The sequence below is a fragment of the Cynocephalus volans genome, chromosome 8, assembly GCF_027409185.1.
Source record: "Cynocephalus volans isolate mCynVol1 chromosome 8, mCynVol1.pri, whole genome shotgun sequence".
Lineage (NCBI taxonomy): Eukaryota > Metazoa > Chordata > Mammalia > Dermoptera > Cynocephalidae > Cynocephalus > Cynocephalus volans.
Genome location: NC_084467.1, coordinates 103,880,737 through 103,893,330, shown reverse-complemented (window position 1 = coordinate 103,893,330; position 12,594 = coordinate 103,880,737). Strand labels below are relative to the sequence as shown.

Below are 12,594 nucleotides of genomic sequence, written 5' to 3'. Positions count from 1 at the left end.
GATCAAGCATTGTGCAACGGATTTTCTGCTATCTGCACGTAAAGAGTCCTCTGATGCCAAGGACTAAGTAGACAGAAGTCAGAGGAACACTGATTTCAGTTACCATACAAAAGAATTATTTAGTAATCAAGGTTAAGAAAAAGGAAAAAGTTTTAAGTTAATGTTTTCCCTATAATCTAGAATATTGCAAGTAAAAGTTCTACACCCATCTATATGTTCCTATAGTAATAGAAAGGCTGGACTTTTAAAGCTCCTGACTTCAAGATGCTGATTCTGTAAAGGCATATTGAATTTGGGATGTAAAATGAGACATGAAAGCTACTACGCTTCTCTTAGACATTTTCTATTAAAAATAAAAAGAAAAGGTAAAAAACAGATTTTTTTAAAAAACTCAAATCATACTAGCAAGAATACAAGATGCACAAAAGGAACAGATTAAGTAGGAAGCAAACTCAAACTTTAAAAATTAATCCTTTAATAAACTCATGGCATATCTACAAAAGTAAGACAAAACATACAATAAAGGATCTATTCCTACTTAGCTTATTTGGCAGGAAAAAAATATAACCATTCAAAAAACAATAAAAGATATAAGCACCTAATTTTGACTACTGGGAATTCTGCAGATTGCATTTTTGCTTTTTCTACAATTTTACTATAATGTTATCTTCATAATGGATGTTTCCCTATGTGTTGAAGTTAATTTTTTTCTGTCTTTAAAGTTTACTGAAGCAGGATCAGGACCAGTATCTATTTGATAAATGCTAATACATAAGATGTTCTAAGAAATATTGTTTGAAAAAAGTAGAAAATTAACAACCAGTTTTTATTTTCAATTCATGTTTATATTCCAATCCTTTAAAAGGGCTCAGAGTTTACCACTGAGTTTAATATAAAGGGATGGCTACTTGAAGGGCAAATCTAATTTCAATTAACCATTAAATAGAATATGTTTTAGTGCACTAATGCCTCATACTGTGACATCCACAAAGCAACAGGAACTTTTCAATCTATAACCTCTACTGAGGAAATATACTTTATTCCATTAAGTGATAGCTGCTAAATTAAATATCAAATTATGAGATCTCTGGTAGCTACTGAGTAAACTTCTCAAAAACATGAGAAATTATTTTTTAAGACATTTTCCTTTTCGACAGAAAACAAGCAACAACAAACAAATTATAAGGGAAATCACAGCATTAGAAAAAGTATCGCATAATGTCACAAAGAAAATTGCTTTTATTTGGATTATCGTGATGGTGTACTAAAATTAAGAAAACTGCATTGCAACAACTAGTATGTGTCTCTTCTTACTTCACAAAATTTTCTTGCCTTCACCTACTGTTTCTTAAAAGATACTCATCACATCAGGAAGCATTTAAAATGAGAGAAAGGAGTGAAGAGTTCAAAGAACAGCTTGGCAATTCTTAAGACTTATCCCTGGGTTTACTAAAAGTTGTTAATTAAGTTAGTTAAGTTAACTTACTCTTTGAGTAGGTTAAACTGGGAAGTGTAACAAGTGGACTGAGTTCAAAAGAGGTGGAAAGTTAGAACAAACTCAAGATCAACACAACTCTTCCTCAAACCTTCATTCACAACACATTGTTAATTTTTCCTTAGGAACTGTGAATGTAAAACACAATCCACTCAATTTACCAGCCAAACCACCTTTGGCATGTTACTTCTTTGTTTTTTTTTTTTTTTTAAATGTACATAGCATTACTGAAATTTCCTATCTTTTCCCTCTTCCTGAGTTTCACAACTGGTATTGCGTCAAAGAAAAAATTATAAATAGATACCTACCTTTCGTGACATTACAGTAAAATATGCAGAGAAAAGCTTCAAAATACTCAGATAAATGACTAATGCATCTATATATAAATAGAAAATCTACCACATACTCTGTGAATTCCAAAGCAACTGGAACTAAATCTTGAATGAAACTTGCAAAATATACATTTCTTCAAATTATAGTTCTACAGAATACTTAGATTTTAGAAAGTACTTTAAAAAGTTAGACCTTGTTTTAAAAGATGGAGGCAGAAAATGGAAATAATAGTTAGAAAGTAAACTTACCAAATATGTTAGTGGAGTGTCCTTTCTTTGCAATAGGTCTGAGTTCATTATGTCCCCATCCATATGTCCTATAATTATCCCAGGCATGTTTCATCATCTGAGAAGAGAAAAATTATAATCCATCAACTTAAATTATTTACAAACTATTAGTTTTAAATTTTATGTAACTTAGGGATATTTTACTATATCCTTATCCATTCTCCTAGATCTCCTCACTAGTATATTATTCAATTAACATTTGCATTGGTGTGAAAACACACATAACTATGTTTAATCTCATTCTATATGACAGAAAAAAATTGGATCTAATAGATAAGTTCTTCTTCTTGGGAGGAAGATGTCTGCTTGGCATTCTTTCCTTTTAAGAACTGCCAATCCTTTTGGGAACAGCTTCCCTTCTCTCACTGTGATTATAACAGAGCTGACAGTCAAGGAACCCTGTTTCTACCACCAATTAACTCAGTGTGGCTAGAAAACCCTTTACACTTAGACCAGAGATCAGCACATTTTAACTCTGCTATTATAGCAAAAAGCAGTCCAAGATAATATGTAAGCAAATGGGCACAGCTGTGTTCCAATTAAACTTTATTTTTAAAAAACAGGCAACAGGCAAAATTTGGCCCATGGTTGTAGTTTGCCAACCGCTGCCCTAGATAAAGTGATTCAGTACATAAGATTCAAGTAGGACAATCAAGTCCTTCTTACACATATTGTTACAGACAGTGGGAGACAGAGGGACTCTCATTCTGCTCTCTCAAGATCTATGTAATATATAATCATGGAACTGATAAGGGCTAACTCTCTCTCAACATGGAAAAACTAAATAATAAAAGGAGAAAGAGATTGTTCCCAACACAAAGAGGGGAAAAATGTTTGAAGTGATGGATATACTAAGTGCCCTGATATGATCATTGTACACAGTATGAATGTACTCAAATATCACGTTGTACTCCACAAATATACAAAATTATCATAGGTCAATTAAAAAAGATTTTTTAAAAAAAGAGAAATAGAGTGTAGAATAGTGGTTACCAAAGGTAGGGAAAGGGAGGGGGCAGAGTGGGAAGGAGAAAGGTTGGTAGGCCAGCACAAAGTTACAAACAGATAGGAAGAATAAGTTCTGGTGCTCTAGGGTGACAACAGCTAATAATATTGCACTATATATTTAAAGATAGCCAGCAAAGAGGATCTTGAATGTTTTAACCACAAAAAAATAATAAATGTTTAGGTGATAGATATACTAACTATTCTGATTGGATCATTATTTAATACATAAATGTATTGAAACAACAAACCTTACCCCATAAGGATGTACAATGAAAATAAATAAATAGTGAAAACAAAAGAGATGAAGTCACTCACTCATACATTTAGTTACAAAACTAGGAAGTCACTCATACATTTAGTTATAAAACCAAATGTTTAATGTTTAGAGACATATATGTGAATCAATACAATTCCTAATATTTTGAGTAATTTCAAATTTTGAATATACTTTACATACTTGTATCAGGTATTGTAGCATGTGGCATTTAAATATTTAAATAAAACATTTATTGGACTGGCCAGTTAGGTCAGTTAGAGAGTGGTGTTATAATACCAAGCCACCAAATGAATGAATGGATGGATGGATGGATGGATGAATGAGAGAGGCAAAGACAGATGTGTATTACTGACAATTATATCTACAGACTTGAATTCAGCCAAGACTGAAGCCCTAGTTTACAGCCATTAAGCTAATAAATATTTGTATATCAATTTGTTTGAGCTGAGTCTCTTACAAACCAAGGATTTCTGAGCTGTACAATAGCAGAGTATTTAATTATATATCAGCTGAATTACATAATACTAGACTGTGGTATATCAAAAACCTATTCATTTCACAGCATACCATTCATTAAAACACTTTCCAACTTGTTTTACACATCCAAAATTACTCAAACACCAAAATCAGGCACATGTTACAAGAAAATTCAAGACTAATATATCTCAAGAACACAGGTGCAAAATTCCTTAACAAAAATTAGCAATATGTAAGGAGGATACTACACCACGACCAAGTGCATTTTAACCCAGGAATATAAAACTAATTTAACATTTAAAAACCAATCAATATAGCCATGTTAACAAAATAAAGGGGTAAAATAATACAATCATCTAGACAAAAATGTGGGCAAAGAATTTAACAAAATTCAATGCCCATTCATGACAAAAACTCTCAGTAAGCTACAAGGAAACCTCCTCAACCTAATAAGTGGCATCTTCAAAACCTACAGCTAACACATTACGCTCATTGGTAAAAGACTAAATGTTTAACCCCTAGGGTCAGGAACAAATCTAGTATGTCCATTCTCACTACTTCTTTTCAATAATATGGTGGAAGTCCTAGCCTACACAATATGGCAAGAGAAAAAAAATAAAAGGTATAAAAATCAAAACGGAAAAAGGAAAAGTACTTCTATTAGAAAGAACATGACACTGCACAAGGAAAATTCCAAGCAATCTACAAAAAAGGCCACTAGAATTAATAAATGACTTCAGTAAAATAACATGATATAATTTCAGCAAACTAGAATCAAATGTATTTCTATATGCTAAGGTCTGTGAGTATTTCTTATAAATTACTGAACATGAGGGCCATATTGGAGTCCCTGGAACACACATGGTTAGTGGTCTGCATTATTATATATGAGAAAGCATTCAATAAATTGTAATGACATCTGAAAAAAGCAAGTCAGGCATCTCAAAAAAAATCTACCAATGTCTCCGTGACACTGTCCAAAGAAATTGCCTTAAGCAGTCTATGTATAAAACACAGACTTAGATGTGAGGTAAAATCAGAATATAGCTCTATTCTGAGTCCATTAAAGTCAAGGTTTCTAATAACTCATAAGGCCAAGCTTAAAATATCTGCTAAACCTTCTACAGCCATTACTTGAATATATTCAAATAGATATTTGACTATGTGAACTAAATGTATTATTTAATAATAAACAAGGTTTTTGAAATGTTGTTGATGCTATTATACTCTGACAAAATCTTTTTATTCATAGGCAGTACAACTGCAAACTCCACCCAGAATTATCAGTAATTCTAATTAGCAAATTTTAGTTCAAATATTCACTAGATTACCCCCCACATTGTCTTTAGCTCTAAGTAATTCCTAGAAAAACAAACTGAAAGACTTCTGAGGTTAAACAAATGTACAGAATTTTGAGATCGATCCTTTCCCTTTCTTCCACCCAGTCTTTGGAAGAAATGTGCTCTTAATCCACCGTATGGTTGAGAGGTATCATGACATGTTCCTTAAATGACAGCAGATATAACACTAACTCTTTAGAAGCATGTTTATGAAGAGATTTCCAAAGTATCTAGTAGAGTCCCTTGTAACTGAACACTTAGGAAATGGCTTATTCAATGATAAATTACACATGAATCTATTATTTATAAAATGCTGAATTTCAAAAGATCTGTGAACACAGGGTGAGGGATGTAACCATCCTAAGAACCTTATAAAAAAATTTTGAGTCCAATAATCATATTATAATCAATATTAAGAAAAAGACAGAGTTCTAGTCCTTATTGCCAACTTGGAAACTGAACTACAACTAAGATTGAAGAACAAACAAGATCAAAGTATGACACCAGAGATGATATAAATATATATAAATATAAATATATATATAATCTCCAGTCAAATACATATCCATTACCACTCCATATCACAAATCTCAGCTTATTACCTCTTTAATTTTTTCCCTTTTCTTTCTTATGTCATTATCTTCTGGGTCTCCACCATTTATTCCTACAAGGTTTGGAATAGGGACTGGTGGCAGTGGCTTGTTCTCTTTCGTCTTCATTTCTTGGACTACTTTATTTTTCTCTGTCTGAATTTCTGCTCGAATTTCTTCTTTTGACTTCCTTAATTTTTCTTTTGCTTCTTCCAGGGCCTTCTCATGATCAGCTCGAATTTTATTTCTCAGACGTTCTTCTTCTTCCCTGTGAGAAAAGGAGAAAAAAAAAAAAAAAAGACTGGTGAGCCTTCTTAAGAACTTCAACCTTTAGACATACAACTTAAAGGTTCCTCCATTAAACTCTAACAGTTATTTTCTACTCTTGCCATTGAAAGTTAAGAATTATCAGTGAGAGAGACTCAGATCCACCCAAAGAAGAGAATAAATAAAACTTGGTATGAAAAATAAAATGAACACTGGACGCTGAAGAGCAAACACTAAACAGCAGAGGAAGAGAGAATCTAGAAACAAAGTTACAATTTCAGGGCTAAGTAAGAACAGAGAAAAAAAGCAATCAGTAATTTATCAGTAGACACATGCAAAAAATAGAGACCAGTGAAAAACTAAATGGAGAAGAGAAAATAAAAAATAGAATTAAATATCAGAGAGGGGACAGAAATATAAACATAGAGCTAAAGAAAAAGATAGGAAGAGAATGGGAAATTTTTCATTTGGTAGGTGGTATAGCATATGTTTTTAAAACTTTTAAATTTTGGAAACAGCATAGATCTTACAGAGCAACAGTTCCCAAATAATGTGGGCATGACTACGTAAAACTCTCTTGAGCCCTTGATAAAAATACAGATACCAATTTAGTAGGTCTGTATGAAACCCATGAATCTGTATTATGAAGAACCCCTCAGATGATTCTGATATACACACAGGTTTGGAAACCACAACCGTAGTGGACACCTAACTGGGTTTTCTACCAAGGCCTCCTTTTGTAGAGTTCAATCTTCTCTCCACATCCACCCCAATCCACATGAATGATTACAGGAGTGGTGCTTATTGTCAACCACTATTTTCCAAATCGGCCAGTGATAACTACTCTAAGAGTAAACACACCTAACCCAAAAGTGACCAGAGTCACCTCTCTAGAAATTTAATTCAACTCTGCAGATGGCTGGACTTACAACATTGCTGATAAAAATGTAAAATGGTACTGTCACTCTGGAAAAGTTCAGTGGCTTCTTAAAAAAATTAAACATGCAATTATCATAGAACACAGCAATTGTACTCCTGGGCATTTATCTCAGAGAAATGAAGTCTTATGTTCACACAAAAACCTATACGCAGGCCAGTCACAAAAAGACAATACTGCATAATTCCACTTACATGAGGTACTTAGACAAGGCAAAACCACAGAGACAGAAAGTAAAATGGTAGTAGCCAGGGAATGAAGGTAGATGTAATAAGGAGTTATTGTTTAATGGGTATAGAGTTTCAGTTTTGCAGGATAAAAAGATTTCTGGAGCTGGACGGTGGTGATGATTGCACAACAATATGAATGTATTTAATACAGGTTGACTATCCTTTATCTGAAATGCTTGGGAACAGAAGAGTTTTGAATTTTGGACTTTTTCAAACTTTGGAATATTTGTATTATGCTGATCAAGCATCCCTAATCCAAAAATACAAAATACAAAATGCTCCAATGAACATTTCCTTTGAGTGTCTTGTCAGAGCTCAAAAAGTTTCAGATTTTGAAGCATTTTGGATTTTGGATTTTTAGATTCAGGATGCTCAACCTATACCACTGAACTGTACACTTTAAAATAGTTAAGATGGTAAACTTTATGTTACATGTATTTTTCCACTATAAAAAAATTGAGGGGAAAAAAAGCCTACACACAAATGTTACAGCAGCTTTTACTCATAGTAGGCAAAAACTGGAAACAATCCAAATGTCCTTCAACAAGCACATAATTAAACAAACTGTGGTATATCCACACTATGGAATACGACTCAGCAATAAAAAAAAGTGAATTATTCATATATACAACTTGAATGCATCTCAAAGGTAATGCATTTTATGTGAGTAAAAGAAGCCAGTTTCAAAAGATTGCATACTATATCGTTCCATTTGCACTACATTCTCAATAAAAGACAAAAATATAAGGATGATGAATATCAGTGGTAGCCAGGAGCTATGGATGGGGGAGGGTTAACTATAAAAAAAATAGTACTAGGGAGTTTTTTTGGATAGAGTTGCTACATATCCTAATTATGAGGGTGTTTACATGAATGTGTACATGTGTTAAATCATAAACCGTATACAAAAAGAGAAAATATTCATTTACAATCTAATATTAATAACAAAATGTTAAATGTTTAGAGAAAAAGAAAATTGCACTGCTAGCCATGAGAAGGTACTAATAAGGAAAACAGGAGAGAGAAAATGGGGAGGGGCACAGCACGGCTAGAGAGTCAGGAACACACAAAGTCATTCAGTAAGGAGAAAGAATCCATGGAGCCTGCACACAAACTAGATATGGGAGGAATAGGGCAGGGGAGAGCCAAGGTTGGCCCCTGAGTAAACCCAAGAGGAACTGACATGTGGGCCAGTTTGTTCAGGAGACTCAGGCAGATGAGGGCACTATCAGCACACAGGTGCTGAATAAAGTCTTATAAAAGATAACCAATTTCAACACAGGCAGACAACCCAAGAGCCTTTCAATCTGCCCCCCACCTCCAACACCGCACTCCTTACCAACAGAAAAACATTCTGCCTAGCCCCAGAGAACAGATCATAATCCATCTATATCAATCAAGTCTTTCCTAGCTGCCCTTGAAACTAGGGGTAGCCACATAACACCATTCCTGCAAAAGAGGCAAAAGGGACTACTGGGAAATATTTTCCTTTATGGATTAGAAATGGACAGAGCCGAGAGAAAAAGCCCTTTTTAGCTGCTAAATTCAAACCTACCCAACTACCTATTCCTATCTTCAAATGTTGTGATGCCTAAAGCTATGACAGCCATCTTGCAATGAAGAGGCAATAAGCCTGAGGACAAATGGCTAACATGATTCAAAACAGAAGAAGAGAAAGAGGGAAAGTGCCTGCTATCACTGAGTTACTGCCAGGGCCCTCAACTGCCTGTCCCCAAATTTCAGAATCTGTGGAATAACTGTCAGTTGGGTGTTCTGTTACTTACAGTTGAGAATTTTCCCAATTCACCCACTCAGTGTGTAAGCATGCACACAGATTCAGAAAAGCAGAGGGCCTGGGACTGAGCCCCAAGAAAGAGCAACATGAAATGGGGAGGAATTGTTCTTTCAAAGGCAATTTCTGCCCTATGACAAGTGGGGGAATTTCCACTGGGAGCCAAGCTCTCTATTTCTAGCTCCAAGCACCATGTTGCCCATGTTACTGTTGATTGGCATGTGGAAGCCACTACCATGTTTGCAATGGTTCATAGGCATCACTCTGGAAAGCATTTTGCCCACCAGTGAACCTACACAGACAGGTATTACTTGCCCCTGAGGGGACTGAGGAATACAGTACACAATGCATCCAATATCCCTTCTCAGAACCTCACAATACATATGGGTATTTTAAAGGCCCTGAGAAGTTCTGCAATAGAGATGCCTAACACAACAAAACTTACTTAGAGTCCACCTTTTCTGCATGCCCTTATTAGCAAGCCATGCAGCAAACTGACAAAGAGGAAATGCCTCTAACTATGCTATCAGCTAAGCCTGTGGCAGAACCCTGCCACTTTTTTGCTGTGTGGCATTAGACGTACGTCACCTCTCTAAGCCTCCTTTTCTCATCTATAAAAAGTCCCCCAACAACCTAGCAAGACAGTTCGGAGGATTGGATAAGATGACACACGGATCAAAAGTCTAGAAAAGTCCTTAACTTAGTTTCCTTCTTTCACTTACTGCCTACTCTCTTCATCAGCACCAACCACACTGATATACATACATACAGCCACTTAATGATTCAGGCTAACATCAGTGATCTCAGGGACCAGGACCTATCCTCAGCAACCTCTTGCAACTTCTCGGCTTCCCTAAACTGGGTGATGAGCAGCTTCTGGGCAAACTCACAAAGATTCAGAAGGCACGAAATCTTCTCAAGGTGGGGCCTACCTCTTTTAAGATAGAACTGGCAGACAGCTGTGCCCTCTCCCTACCCTCCTGACTCCACTGCCAGCACTGGCCTTTGTCTATGTGTCTAGAACAGCACTCATGCCCACTGTGCCTTTAATTCCTAAGGCAACCCTAAAGACCACAACTCCTGAACGCTTCATGTGATACCCAAACTCAAAGCCTAGGAAATCTCTCCAAACAGCAGCCCTCAGGCCCCATACCCATATTAAGCGTAAGCCCTGGTCCTTGGAGAAGTGGACATAAGGAAAGGCTATCTGTTCAGGTCCTTCCCTCTTCGTTTGCTACTGGATGGCTTGAAAAATGGTCAACACAGGAGTCCCTGGAAAAAGGCCAAACAACATCAAATTCCCAGGAAGCCCCACAACCTAGAGTACACTCCAGTTCAGCTGCTTCTCTGTGGCCTCACAAGTGCTCTGCTCCAACTACATGACCCACATGGTCTCTCAGAGCAAGAGCTGAGCAAGCTTTTCTGAAAAAGGCCTGATCAACAGCACACAAGGACAGGGAATAAAAACTCTTGAACCACGGTCTCCTTTCACGAACCAACAGCTTTAAAAGAAGATCTAGAAAAAATATTAAGATACTTTATTTCAGAAGCTGAAATTACAGCTATTTATAAAAAAAAAAAATACAAATGCAAACAAGAACTCAAAGGTAATACGCAAAAATAAAAGTAGCAGTATTCACTTAAAAAAAGTAAAATTCCAACTTTTCACTCAAGCTCCAAAATGGAATATCTAACTGCTTTAGGTCTCTTTGCTTAACAAATCTAAAATAGAACAGTAGATCCCAGACCCTAAAATCCACTTTTCTGCCAGTCTTCTTCATCCAGTAAATGGCAACTTTATTATTTACCAGGGTTCTCAAATCAAAACCCTAATTTTATTTCTCTTTCTCTCACCCTCTAAATACAATTCCACAGCAATTACTCTCATTTTACCCCCTAAACACTTCTCAGTGCTATCCACTTTGCTCTATCTCCAATGCTACCAACTGTGATATAGGCTACCATCATGTCTCACCTGGACTACTGTAATAGCCCCCTGACAGTTGTCACACATTCACTTTGGACGCTGTTCTCCATCGACGCTATAGACCTAAGGAGCTTTTTGAAATTATGCAGACAATGCCACTCTCATTTAAAACATTTCATGGTCTCTCTTATCCTAACAAATTCTGCTATGTGCCCTCTACCTATCTTCTCAGCTTCATCTGACAGATACTTCCTCTAGCTCTCTGTTACTGCCACACTTTACACTCCATGTTCCTTCCCACTAATAACCTCTTGTGTATGATGTTTCCTCTGTGTAAAACACTCTTTACAACTCCTTCTTTACCTTCAAGTCATTGATCAGTCATAACTTCCTCAGGTATCTCCTGGATTAGATGAATCTCCCTAATGTACAGTCTCATGGCACCACCTACCTTTCCTTCATAGTACTTATCACATGTGATTCTTTGATTAATGTCTATCTCTCCTGATAAGACTATAAGCTCCATAAGTTCAGAGATCCTGTCTGGTTTTTGTTCTAATGTATCCTTCAATGCCTAGCCCAACACCTGGCACATAATAGGTGCTCAAAAATACTTAAACACAAACTCAGATCCCAAGCTCCCGATCTGAAGTGATTATGATATAGACAGTCTGTGGACCATCTTGAGGTTATAGTCAAAAGCACTGCAAATAGTATTTCAGACTTTAGGGTAAGCAACACAAATGCACCCTCAAATCCATATTAGAATTCATGACATGGTGTTATGGTGACATTAATAACATTGCCATATGAAAGCTTCCAATTTTCATTTACTATTCTTATAGGATCAATTGTTCCTCCACAAATGAAAAAATATATTTGATAGCAACAGGTAGGTGTAAACAATTTATAAATTATACAGTTTTTGTAATTATTTTTAAGAAGAAAAAATTGAGCCCTCTAAATTTTAGTGCTCTAGATGAAAGCCCAAGTCACCTTACCTCACTTCTGTTATTGTTACAGCAGTCAAACTTTTTATCCATCAGAACTTGTACTGCTGTAATATCGTGAACAGCCTCATTCAAAGACATTTTGAAAATCTAAATAATCTATAAATTTATTTGCATTTGTCCCTCAAAAAGCATTATTTCTTTAAGAGTTTAGCAAGTTCACCCACCATTTCAGAATAAATAACCAACATCAACTAGAGTTCAAAGAAAGACCAACTATTCTAGTCTTTAAGAGGAACTCTAGAAACCCAGGAATTCAATCAGGCCTCCTATTAACTGGGTTCCAAGAGGAATCATTTCATAGCTGGAAACAAAGTGTACTGAGCCCAAAAGTCAAGAAACTAGGATTTCAGTTCCAGCTCTGCTCTGACTCACCCTGCAACCTGGCACAATCAGTAAAAAACAAACCACCTACCTCCACAGAGATAGGAAAACATAATAATACTCCCCTTGTAAATGCAGAAACCCTCCACACTTGTATATACTCTACAGAACTAACTTCATTTTCCTTTTATAGCTAGCCCTCAATGATTAACTAAGACTGTATCAAAAGCAGACATCCTGTCTCCCCCAATACAACCTCTCAAAAACAAGAAGCAGCTATCCATCACACTTGCAGACATC

General features: G+C 35.8%; 1 protein-coding gene across 2 annotated transcripts in view; it reads right to left on the bottom strand.

Annotated features, from left to right (window-relative positions):
• MAN1A2 (mannosidase alpha class 1A member 2) overlaps positions 1-12,594 on the bottom strand; it is a 199,182-nt gene that overhangs the window by 144,381 nt on the left and 42,207 nt on the right. For both annotated transcript variants that reach the window (XM_063103756.1, XM_063103757.1), the window contains exons 2-3: positions 5,820-6,075; positions 2,077-2,173 (exon numbers count right to left, since the gene is read on the bottom strand). In XM_063103756.1, coding sequence (XP_062959826.1) covers positions 2,077-2,173; positions 5,820-6,075 — 353 coding nt within the window. The remainder of the gene's footprint in view (positions 1-2,076; positions 2,174-5,819; positions 6,076-12,594) is intronic.